General features: G+C 36.2%; 1 protein-coding gene across 2 annotated transcripts; it reads left to right on the top strand.

The window, feature by feature from the left end:
- Nucleotides 1-2,495: 2,495 nt before the first annotated feature.
- On the top strand, nucleotides 2,496-13,106 carry LOC139120491 (aldo-keto reductase family 1 member B1-like). Of its 2 annotated transcripts, none has more exons than XM_070684949.1 (9): nucleotides 2,496-2,736; nucleotides 5,559-5,726; nucleotides 5,914-6,030; nucleotides 8,429-8,506; nucleotides 9,543-9,659; nucleotides 10,433-10,539; nucleotides 11,160-11,328; nucleotides 11,597-11,679; nucleotides 11,891-13,106. In XM_070684949.1, the coding sequence occupies exons 1-9, from the start codon at nucleotides 2,671-2,673 to the stop codon at nucleotides 11,937-11,939; spliced, it is 954 nt and encodes a 317-aa protein (XP_070541050.1). In that variant the 5' UTR covers nucleotides 2,496-2,670; the 3' UTR covers nucleotides 11,940-13,106. The 2 variants fall into 2 exon arrangements, with proteins under 2 accessions (XP_070541050.1, XP_070541051.1); XM_070684950.1 differs by lacking the exon at nucleotides 2,496-2,736 and adding an exon at nucleotides 3,165-3,235.
- The last annotated feature ends 293 nt before the right edge of the window (nucleotides 13,107-13,399 follow it).

Here is a 13,399-nt window from a genome sequence, read left to right as displayed (position 1 = left end):
TGAAGATCTGGAGTTCGAAAGTTGAATGTGTGGAGTTCGAAAGTTGAAAATGTGGAGTTCGAAAGTTGAAAATGTGGAGTTGTATAGTTGAAAATTGGGAGTTCGAAAGTTGAAAATGTGGAGTTGTATAGTTGAAAATTGGGAGTTTGAATGTTGAATCTTGAGTTGTATAGTTGAAAATTGGGAGTTTGAATGTTGAATGTTGAGTTGTATAGTTGAAAATTGGGAGTTCGAATATTGGCCTTGATTACGCGCCATAGAATTAGGCCTAAGTGATGGCGAAGGTCGGCGGTAAATCTTGAAGTTATAGCATCACAAGTGTTTCCGGTTCATATTTTTGGACCCTCTAGAACATCACATAGGAATAACTCTAAAACTCCGAAACGTCATATGACGTACTATGACGCGTTCTGACGTATTCCCAGAAGGAAAAACGTGGGTAACTACAATGAAGCAAGTTAGGGATGCCTAGGGAGAATACGAATCCCAAATGTTGAGTTCGAAAGTTGAAAATGTGAAGTTCGAAAGTTGAAAATGTTGAGTTCGATAGTAGAAAATGTGGAGTTTGAATGTTGAATGTTGAGTTCGATAGTTGAAAATGTGGAGTTCGAAAGTTGAAAATGGGGAATAGGAATCCCAAATGTTGAGTTCGATGGTTGAATGTTGAGTTCGATAGTTGAAAATGTGGAGTTTGAATGTTGAGTTCGATAGTTGAAAATGTGGAGTTCGAAAGTTGAAAATGGGGAATAGGAATCCCAAATGTTGAGTTTGAATGTTGAATGTTGAGTTCGATAGTTGAAAATTGGGAGTTTGAATGTTGAATGTTGAGTTCGATAGTTGAAAATTGGGAGTTTGAATGTTGAATGTTGAGTTCGATAGTTGAAAATTGGGAGTTCGAATATTGGCCTTGATTACGCGCCATATACCACTCTTTTCACTCCTTGGATGTATCCCACTTCGTCCAAAATAGTGGTGTTTAATCGAAAGAGACCCGGTCCTCTCTCAACAGAGGTGAAGGCTACTTTAAGAAAAATGACCTGATGATCGGAAAGAAAACATGGTTTTATAGAGGATTTCAGAACGTCCGGGATCACGTTCTAACGATTTCGACAGTAAGAAAAAATCGAGCCGACAAGCTATTATAGGTTGAGTTTTGACGCCAGGTAAACTGTTTGCAGTTTGGATGTTGCGTTCTCCAAATATCGATCAGTTTAAAAGTTTTACAGAATATAATTTTTAACACATGTCGAGATGGCTGGGTCAGGTTTTCTGCCCCCATTTTGATCCACGATTTACAAGTACTGGAACGCCTCTACCGTGATTAGTTATAGCGAAAGAATGGAAACACTTTCCACCCCATTCCTTTTGGATTTGTTCTGCTAAATCAGGTGTAATGTATGTTTCTTGTAGAGTCATAAGTCTACTTTATTTGACGTTAAATCCAATGAAAGAATTTCTACGTTTGCATTTATCACGAAAACCGTTGACATTAATGGAGATTATATTCAAGCAATCCATAATGACAGATTAAATACCTCACTGTGTTAATGTCACCAATTACCATTAGTAAACACCTATTGCCTGGTCATGAGGGCTATAGCACCCGTCTATTACCCCGAGGGGCCGCGTGTTACCAGAAACACATCGCTATTCCCCAAGGCCGTAGGCCGAGGGGTGGGCCGGCCTATAGCGATGTGTTTCTGGTAACACACGGCCACGAGGGGTAATAGACGGGCGCTATAGCCCGAGTAAAGACCAGGCTATAGGAGTTTTATAACTCACCACATGCTCATGTTGTATTGTTATATAGTTTTTAATGTGTTTTGATATTTTGTACCGCAACAATCCATTGTGACAAGTTTACTGGGCGATGTTTCCACAGCGGTGTCAGTTGTACGTGGTACCACTTTCTTTCAAAAAATATTCTAAGCATACCTAGCGACATCCTTTGTTGCACTTTAATATTTTCCGTCGATAAGCTGTTCAAGTTCTAGCTCTGCATGGCAGGGCTGTGTGTTACCGGCGTATGTGGTGGGAGGCCGTATAACGCCGGTAACACACAGCCCTGCCATGCAGAGCTATTCAAGTTCCTACGCTGTTGGAATGTTGGAAAATGTTGGAAAATCTGTTTTAGAGAATGTGTCGTCACCTATCCTGGATGCCGCATCACGTTCCAGTCACCCGCCATTGTTGCAAAGCTGCAGACGACACTACGGTCACGTGACCGGGCACTTTTCCAAATTTGGCCAGAACTATTTCCCTAGGGAAATAGCTGTTCAAAAAAATACCCTCTGACGTCACTTTTGTCGATCCGGTGGGGACTAGACGTATTTATAACACGCCACATGCTCATTCCACTATGATGGGTTTACATGTAATAGATTGCTGTGTTTGTAAGCCTTCATTCTAAAGGATCAATTTGAATTATAATACCACAACCATGAACTTTGCACTAGATGTATTGGCAATGGTCTCCTAATAGCTTTGTGAAATGTTTGCTCTGTCACAATCCAAAGGTCGGTCTCCAACGATTTTAATGACGGCTGTACCTATTTGACCCATATTTGCTTCGTTTCGGATCGTTTTCAATACTATTGGGATCGTTTTCGTTATTTTATTTCGTTGGGCTCGTTTCGAAGTTGAGTTGCGCCCGATTTTGAATGATTCACAATGGCAGTAGGAATTAAGCTTGCGACTGGCGCAATAATGCCACAAGTTGGTCTCGGAACATGGCAGGTAATGTCATTTTATCAAAAAACGACTGTTGTATATATATTGCAGACGTCCTTTACGTTGGCTTCTTAAACTTTTCAATGCTGGTTGGCCACTCAGGCTGAACGCAATCTGGGCTCAGAAACTTTACATACGGCCGTGATAAAATATTGCAACCACGTGGCCTTTAAATAGGTAAATTGAGCCGAGCGCTAGCGCCCGTGGTTTGGTCTCTACTTCATTTCTTCCCAAGTCCTTGCTGATATTGGTTTTGTGCTAGTTTAGTTTTTCATCATTTTCTGTGCAATGAAAAATTGTAGCCTCGTTTGTATTCGGCAAATTACACCTTCCAGTAACTATAAACGTAGGAAACAGTCACTGACCTTATTCGGTTTGGTCAACAAGGTAACCTTCTGAAATATGCAAATTCCTTTGATTTCTGATGTTGAAAAGGTACAGTCCAAGGTTGGTGAAATAAAAAACATCCACGATGTTTTCTCTTTTATTGAGGACAATGATCATTGTGAGTACGCTGAACTGTAAAGTATTTTTATTTTATGATATGCAATGGCATTAATCTAATTCGGTGATAATAAGGCCTAAGACTTATCAGCTTGCGTTTAGGCCACGCTATTCTGTTGTCATATCTCGTTGATTAATTGCCTGTTCTCAGAGTCAAGCTCTGTTACTGTTCGGTAGTTGCTGATAATAAAGCAATTTCCAGCAGACGGCTTGCTGAGTCCGGTGTTGTTTTAGTCTGCCAGATGTTCCTGCAAACTAATTAATGTTTAGGACTTCAAAGGGAAATTTGAAAACAAAGTACCAAACCTAATCTAGATCATAGACAGTAGAGGGGGAAGATCCCTCTACCGTCTTTGTCTAGATAAATGCAACTGTACTGAAGCGTCAAAACGTTTGCAAGCATCCTTGTAATTGTTATACTATACCATACCACACATCTTGTAGTCTTTACTATGAAGTCATTATTAGTATTTACGCTGAAGACTGAGTTCTCACTCTACAGTGGCAACACAGGTGCACTAGGTGTGAATAGTCCAAGAAATAGTGATATCATAAATATGAAATATTAATATTATTGGTAAATCCGTTTTGGACTAATTATATCAAGTGCAATTCATACATATCCGGTGATTTTTAGCTCACCTGTTCACATACGTGAGCTAATGTCACAGCAATGTCTGTCTGTCTGACTGTCTGTCTGTCTGTCTGTCTTTTGGCTCCATATTTCAAGAACAGCTAATCGGATCAGAATCAAATCTGTATTCTGTTTGCAAATTGCAAGAACTGATTAGTGGCTCGCATATTTTATACAATGAGAAAGGCAGCACACAATTTGCTGAGATTTGCTACAAATATTGATCACAATAGGATCAGCAGTAAAATATAAGGGATGACATGTAAGTTAATTGCTTACATGCATATTCAATGAATTTTCCCCATTTGGGATATATATCTGGATTGACTTTCTCAAAGTTCATGAAACTTGCTATGTACATGTACATACATTTAAGATGCTATGATGTAACATTATTGAAAGTCATTTAGTATTTTTACTTCAGCCAATTACCAATTTGCATATTTAACAAACTTTCTTAATCAGGGATGTGTATGTGAATTGACCGTATCAAAGTTGACAAAACTTTCTATGTTCATTATAGATATTATGATATATTATTCATGAAAGTTGTTCAGCATGTTGTGATCAGTTAATTACTCATTTGCATATTTAATAAACTTTCCAAATTAGGGATATATATCTGAATTGACAATCAAGTTGACGAAATATGCTATTTAAATTGAAGATACTTTTATAGCATTATTGAAAATAATTTACCATTTTTGTCACAGTTTATCGCTAATTTGCATATTTGACAAATTTTTCTAATTAGAGATATATGTCTAAAATTGACTGATCAAAGGTTATGAAACTTGATATGTACATTAGAGATACTATGATATAACATCATTGAAAGTCATTAATCATTTTGAGATCTAACCTATTACTGATTTGTGTATTTAACAAACTTTCCTGATTTAAGATATATATCTGGATTGACTTGATCAAAGTTGACGAAACTTGTATGTACATTGGGTGTACTATGATATAAAATTCATGAAAGTTGTGTTAGCATTTGTAAACAAAAAATGTCATGGGCATTGAAGATACTATGATTTAATATTACTTAAAGTCATTTAGCATTTTTACACCAGCTAGTTACTTATTTGCATATTTTTAATTAACTTTCTGAGTTAGGGACATAAGACTGGAAGGATTGTGCAAAAGTTTATTAAACTTACTATGTATATTGATGAGACAATTATATTGTATTAGTGAAAGATATTTTGCGTTTTCTTATCAGCTAATTAATAATTTGCATATATAATGAGCTTTCACAGTTTTGCATGTAACACTTGAAGGACTTGACCAAAGGCGATTACACTTAAAGTGGTGATATGGTGAAAACAGTCAACGAAAAATTAGTATTTTCAATTTAGCTGATTACACATTTGTATACTTAATGAACTTTGGAATTAATTTGTGCTCAATATTGTTCATGATGTTGATCATAACAATTTCAATGAAGTTGCAAACTTGCGGCAAAAGTTTCGATTTGCAGATGACTGCAATATTTACTGAAACACTTGAGTTAAAGTATTGCAGACCAAGGAAGCTCAACCCTGATATAGTACCAAAAGTTTTATTAATAATATAAATACTATTGATATTCCATAGTTATCATATTAATACAATATTTCTTTGACTAAATAATGCCTAGTGCATCTGTGTGGTAATGTGACAATATTGCATGTTGTTCCTCTTGCAGTCCTCTCCCACCCAAGTCTCAGAAGCTGTGAAGAGTGCCATCGACATAGGGTATCGCCACATCGATTGTGCCTCCATATACGAAAACGAACATGAGGTTGGAACAACACTTGCTATAAAGTTGAATGATGGTACAATTAGAAGAGAAGACATTTTCATCACAAGCAAGGTGAGAAATGACGGGATGGTATAAATATTATTTGACAAACTTTTTTGTGACAACGGAGTTATGCAATCAACCCGCAAAATATTTTGAAATGAATTTCAAGATAGGAGGAAACAAAGGGTATAAGATGTGCAATATTCATTTAACTTAAATGATGAAATTCTTTGCATCTATCTTTGACACTCCACAGCTGTGGGGAACATATATGCGACCAGAACTTGTAAGAGAAAGCTGTTTGAAGTCACTGAAAAACTTACAGCTTGATTATTTGGATTTATATTTAATGCATATACCTGCAGCTTTAAAGGTAAGAGAGAAACAGGTGAAGTATTTTCAATTTTCCTTCAATAAATTACAGGTTAATTTTTAATGTCTCTTTTTGGAAGATTTTATGTTTATCTGTTGAAAAATAGATATGTTGTTGGAAAGAAGTCAACAAAGTACACAAAATATCTATATTTGAGCTATCTGATAGAGGTTTGTAGCTAGAAGGATGGAAGATGTTCAGCCAAAGGTTCTTGAAGCAGGCATAGCTTGACATCCAAGGCATGAATGTAGAGTGCGTCAATTTCTCAGCATTAATAATAATAATAATAATAATAATAATAATAATAATAATAACACTTTATTACCAATAGACCATGTGTATAAAAACGAAAATACAATGGAATTTGGGGTGGATCTGCAGAGCTCAGGCCAAAAATAAAACAACAAATAACATATATCACACAGACAAGTTAAAGAAGACACCAAAAGTAACACTACAAATCGTTTAAAAGCCGAACAGCTGTTGGATAAAAACTATTTTTGAAACGGTTGGTTTTTGTCCTAATAGATCTATATCGAGTGCCTGACGGTAACAAATCAAATAATGTATGTGCTGGATGAGTAACGTCTCTAATTATGGAATTTGATTTCCTAATGGCGCGGGTCTTAAAAAGCGACTCAAGCGACTGAAGATCATCGCCGATGATATTAGCTGCTGTCTTAATAATCCTTTTTAGTTTGGCGCGATCCTTTTGAGTAGTACCACTATACCAAACCGTAATCGAAAATGTAAGGACACTCTCGACAACGGCCCGGTAGAATTTCTTTAGGATAATTTTGTTAACACCGAAGCTTTTCAAACGGCGAAGGAAATAGAGGCGTTGTTGTGCTTTTTTGACAATTTGATCGACATTATTATCCCACTTTAAGTCGTTTGATAGCAGTGTACCCAGGAATTTAAATGTGTGAACAATTTCAACATCTTTGCCAAGAATCCTCAATGGTATGTGATCGATCTTATTCTTCTTTCTAAAGTCAAATATCATCTCTTTTGTCTTGTTTACATTCAATTGCAAATTATTATGATCGCACCAATCGACCACCGCGTCCACCTGGTCTCGGTATGCTGCTTCATCATTATTGAGAATGAAACCCGCAGCATTCGTGTCATCTACGAATTTGACAATCAGAGAAGTATCATTGGATGAGGCGCAATCGTGTGTGACTAACGAGTATAACATAGGGAATAGGACACGTCCGTGAGGGGCGCCTGTCTTTAAAGTGATAGATTCCGAAAGAAACGACCCCATTTTGACCATTTGGGGCCGGTTAGACAAGAAATCTAAAATCCATTTACAGAGTGCGTTATCAAGACCAAGGCAAAGTAACTTATTGTAAAGGTTAACAGGTATTATAGTGTTAAAAGCCGAACTGTAATCGATAAAGAGCATTCTGGCATAAGAGTTGGCCTTTTCAATATGACTGAGTACATGGTGAAGGGAAATAGAAACAGCATCTTCAACACAACGATTGCTGCGGTAGGCAAATTGATAAGGGTCCAATGAAGAAGGAAGAGCAGACTTTATGTACTGTAAAACCAGACGTTCAAATGCCTTCATGATGATGGAGGTTAACGCAACAGGTCTGTAGTCATTAAGCTGAGTGATGGTAGCTTTTTAGGAACTGGAATGATGATTGACTTCTTAAATATATTTGGGACCTTACAAATGTTTAAAGACCAATTAAAAATACCAGCAAAAACTTCCGAAAGTTGATCAGAACATGATCGTAATAGACGTGGTGATATGTTGTCTGGGCCACTCGCTTTCCTTACATTCATGTTCGAAAACATACGAGTAACATCTTGCACAGATATTGACAAAACACTAGTGGCATTAGTATTAATAATATTGATTTCCTGAGTTCTCAGAGCGTTATCGGGGATATCGAAACGACTGTAGAAAACATTCAATTCATCTGTGAGGCTTTTGTTATCGGTTGCTGTTGATTTTGATGTTGGTCTGATATTAACTATTCTTTGAATTCCTTGCCACAGATCTCTGGGATTACCTGTTGTTAAATCATTTTCGAGTTTATCTCTATAGTGTCGTTTAGCTGATAATATAGCTTTTCTGACATCATACTTAGCTTGCTTGTAACTTTGCTGGTCACCCGATTTGTGAGCCAAAAGCTTGGCTTTCAGTTTATGTCTGATATTCTTACCAAACCAGGGTTTGTCATTCGGATATTTAGTAAATGATTTGAGTGGAATGCAGATATCTTCGCAAAATTAACATATTTTCACTGTCTTTTGCTGGCCAACACAATGGAAACCTTGTTTACCTTCCAGTTGGGAGGGATTGTTCTTCTGTGCCTCCTTGAGTTTCTTACTTCTGACTACCAAATGGTTCATTTTCCTTCTCTGTGTTCAATATAAGCCTGGCAAGGAAATACTCCCCACGGATGAAGCTGGTGAGATCATCTGTGATGATGTAGACTACATTGATACATGGAAGGTGAGTTGCTAGTACGCTGATTTATTGGCCTTGATTCATTGGGTCGCTAATTTAAGGTAAAGAGAAACCATTTCAATCAAACCTTGAAAGATCTATGCAGATATCAGACCTATGTTACCGATTACCTTTGAAAATCCTCTGCTCATGAACAAAGCCATGTTGTCAGAATACATACATAACTGAACAGCTTTTTCACTTCCAGTGGTTTGATTTCCATACAGAGAGCAGGAATATTACAGTTATTTAAAAAAACCCAAACATAATTGCTCTTACTAACAAATGTTCATTCATCCCTATTTGTTTCCTAAGTAGCCTAGGTATCTATTGGATAAAAGTGATAGTTACAGGGGAATAGTAAATTCAACTGGATATGATATGTTGAGAATTCAATGAGCTAAAGCTAAAATATCAACAAACTGAAAAGAAAATATGACTGAATATTGGTTGCTTTAATTCTTAGAGAAATTTATCATAAGAAGATTCCAACTAGATAGGTATTTCATATACAGGGTTAAGCATAATCTCAAGTTTTGATGGTTACCAAGATTTAATCCACAAAATGTATTCAAATATTTAATGCGAGGAGCTCATGTTCCAAGGTTCCAGAGTTCAGAAATCAAAATGGAACCATGTTTGTTAATCGTATTTAAGGTTTTGGTATGGGAGCTACAGTAAATGATGTGATTTCAGGCATTACTTAGAGGTGTTACATTTGACATGTACACCAAGTTAGATTAATGGTAGTATGTTTGCAAACACAACAGGGCTTCCCTACATAGTCCTATAGAGATTTCTATGTTATATGTCAATGCAGTTATATTAAGTAAAGTCAAATTATTAGAATGGTATCCAACTCATATTGCTAATGAATCTTTAACCTTAGTAAAAAAAACTGCTGTTATGTAAATATCATGACCTGATGACAGTTGAAAGTGATCATTGGGAGCGCTGTTGTATAAGGCAATTGTAACTACTGAGAAATATCTCAGAATGCTGAGTAAAAATCAATAAAATTATTTCCATATTGCGAATGCAGGTCATGGAAAAGCTAGTTGATGAGGGTTTGTGTAAATCAATTGGTGTTTCAAATTTCAATGAGGAACAACTGTGTCGTCTTTTGTCAGTGGCTAAACACCCAATTTCTGTGAATCAGGTGAGTTGATTACATGCTAAAATGTAGTAAAGCAATTACCAAGTAGTGCAAAGTAATGCCTTCATTACCAAGCAGTCACTCAGTGAATAGATACCTTGCAGTAAATCAGTGCAAATAAGTTCCTGGCCAAGCAGTTAATCAGTGCAAAGTTGCCCTCCAGGCTAAAGAGTCAATCGGTGCAAAGTTACTAGCCAAGCAGCCAATCAGTGCAAAGTTGCCTGGCCATGCAGCCACTTGGTATCAGGTTGCATGGCTACAAAACCAATCGACCATCTGGCAAAGCAACTGATCATTCAAAAAGTGCCTCGCCATACTCTCAGTGCAAAGATGTCCAACCAAGTAGTTTTATGTGCAAGTTACATAACCAAGCATCCAATCAGTGCACAGTTGACTGCATGGCCAAACAGCAAAACAGTGCCTTGCCAAACAGCCAATCGCAGCAGAGTTACCTGGCCAAACAGCCAATCGCAGCAGCATTACCAGGCCAAACAGCCAATCGCAGCAGAGTTACCAGGTCAAACAATAAATGCAAGTTATCGTGAGTTACAGAGCCAATCAGTACAAAGCCATATTGCCGCATAAATCAACCAGCCAGCCAGCAAAACCAAACAATTCATGCAGCAAATCAGTGCAAAAGGCTGTGGTAAATAACCAATCAGTGATAAGTCACCTGACTAAGTAGCCAATCAGTGCTAGGCCATGGTAGCTGAATTACCAATCAACAAAGTTTTTTGGCAGTGCCTCAAGCTGATACTTTAATTTATGATTTACAGGTTGAGTGCCATCCATATTTGGCACAACAGAAACTGGTGAACTTTTGCAAAAGTAATGATATTGTCATCACTGCATACAGCCCACTTGGTTGCCCAGGGAGACCATTGTAAGTTTGTCCGGATAGCTTTAATGCATAATCAAAATTCTGACCATCAGAAAACCCCATTAGCTATATCTTATGCATTTTGCTTACCAAAAGAAATCATCCAATCTTCAGGAAGATGTTTTGAATTCCAGTTATTAAGCATATCGTCCTTGAAAACGTGACTATTTCAATCCTTGGTGATGGATCTGGTCGATTAAATTCAGTCCTTTAACATACCCACAATGCAGCAGCCATATTTGAGGTACAATTTGAAAATTATCTTAACTGTTAAAATCTAAGTTGTGTGTTTATCGCCAAGGTTTGAAAAACATCCTGTCATCACACTTCGCTATAAAGCACTCTAAGCTACATTCGATTTAAATCATTTTTATTAAAGAATATACAAAACAGATACTGCAAATAGAGCTTTAAATAATCGCAGATGGGAGAGTTTATGTAAGGTTGAGTAACGGTTTATATATATATATTTTGACTAGAGTAGCAAAAGCAGATTTAATAATGTCATCCTGGTGGGAATACTAGTGTCAGATAATTGTCATGTGGAAGTTGGAAAGCTGCTAAAATTGATGGAAATTGCAGATGCAAGTAGACTATCTGCAGTTTTCATTTCACACTTTCAGGAAGTTTGAAGACACTGATCCAAGACTTCTTGAAGATCCAGTGGTGTGTGATATTGGAAAATCTTATAACAAGACACCTGGACAAGTTTTGATCCGATATCACATTGAACGTGGTATTGTTGTCATTCCAAAGAGTGCCAATGAAAACCGAATCGGAGAAAACTTTCAGGTATGCTTTTGAATTAATTAGTTGCCATGTTTTTGCTTTTTGACAAATTATGATTTATCTTTTTGTGATTTTACATCATTATGCTTTTCAAAATTGTTGATTTATCAGTATTGTGTTCGTTTTCACTTTCTTTAAATTTTCAAAACTCTGTAAGTTAGTGTGATGAATTTAAATTCTAATGAACATAACAAATATGTATCTCCACTTTGATGGTGATTTGTACAATCATAATAAGACAAATCAGTTTTGTGTTTTGTTTCTTCTGCAGGTATTTGACTTCAAGTTGTCAGAAGATGATATGAGCAAGCTGAACAGCCTAGACAAAAATTACAGGATCTTGGACTTTGCCTTGTAAGTTAGCAGATGTACAGCTTTGCTGTGCATACACAGACAGTCACACTAAAAAATCATTGTCAGTGACAAGGGTTCTATGCAAAATAGAAGATCATGTGCTCACCTATTGCTAGTATTATATATGAAATAATGTTATTCCCTTTAATCCAAATTTAAATAACCATTTGAAAATCTAATCTTTCTTTGTTTCTTCTCCTCTTTCTTGCAGTTTGAGAAAACACAAACATTTCCCTTTTGAGTGTCAGTTGTCACAGTAACAATTCATTTACTTACATTACTCCTCTCAAGATACAAATTGCCAAGCTGCTGTAATTAAAAATTGTCATGTGGAATGTCATTCATCTGAAAATAAATATCTGCAGTCTTGGAAAATATGACTACTATGAAGACAACCCGGAGAAGCTCTAGTCATGAAACTCGATAATGAGTTTGAAAAATAGCTTATCAATTTCTATATATAAGTATAATACATATTTTTTTGCTGAGTGCCAAAATGACGTCACGTCTTATTCTACACAGATTGAAAATGAGGGCGATGCATTACAGCATACAGTCGTCTAAACAAAAGATACCATACCTATTTATGTATCTGGTTACATCAATATATAATATCAATCTTTGCAGCCCTCTGAGTGTTTCTGATCAGAAGTTTGTTTCATTAGAAGGTACCTTTGTGACAGATATTCAACCTCTAAGTTTTCACAATAGGCTGCTAGCTGTTATGCTGTTTGTATGTATTTAATTTGAAGCCTTTTGAGTAGATGAAATTTGAAGGATCTTGTTGTTGTGAAAATCAGAAATAAAATAAACACAGGGACAGCAGCCATTTTAAATTTCAATAAATAGGTAAATTTTATGTAATTTGTATATCTTTCTTATATACCTATAAAATTTGATCCATAGACCATCGAGAAAACTCGAGGGTCTATGATTTATCTAATAGGAAAAGGACTTTTTTTATCTTTTTACGCAATCCGACAGCCACTCCCAATACATGTGGATCTCTAGCCATGGAGGCTTGCTTTGTATTTGTAATTCAGTTGCTCAGTTTAGTTTGCAGAAAACACATTAAGGGGGTGCTGCACCCAACACAGCGAATTTTGCTCAAAAATCACTTTTTTGCAAATATTCATTCAATTTTAAGTAATTTGTCAACCCGAGATTAAAATATTGGTTGGGTGTACCTTTTAGTTCGTCAAACAATTGTAAGTTGCATGATGTGTTAATTTATGCAAATGTATACAAATCACCCGATTTCCTGGCTTCTTTTTTCTTCCAATTTCAAGATTTCCAAAGAAATTAACTCCACTCTGGCTGGGTCAGATTTTCTGAAATTTTCACACAATGTTCTGTAAATGCTATATAACAAACTTAATTTTTGTTTGGCAATAAAGTTCTTACATTTTGAATAAGAGGCATTTTAATTTTGCTAATCATGATTTTAATCACTTTTTTGTGTGTCAGTCTTGCAACCCATACAATTTTAGAATGGAGGTTAGATAATGCAAAAAAATAGTCGTTTTGTACATATACTCTTCTATCAAGTGAAATGTTATATTTCAGAAAATATAGTGTCAAGTTTTTGACTTAAATTAAATTTTATCATTGATACCAAACTTGAGGTTTTTCACCCACAATATACACCCACTTCATCTTTCGAGTAAACTACCGCTACCATACTAAACTTTAGAGTCTCTGCTTTCTGAAAATATACAGT

This window comes from Ptychodera flava, chromosome 20 (genome assembly GCF_041260155.1).
Source record: "Ptychodera flava strain L36383 chromosome 20, AS_Pfla_20210202, whole genome shotgun sequence".
NCBI classification, from domain to species: domain Eukaryota; kingdom Metazoa; phylum Hemichordata; class Enteropneusta; family Ptychoderidae; genus Ptychodera; species Ptychodera flava.
This window is presented reverse-complemented; position numbering and strand designations above follow the sequence as displayed.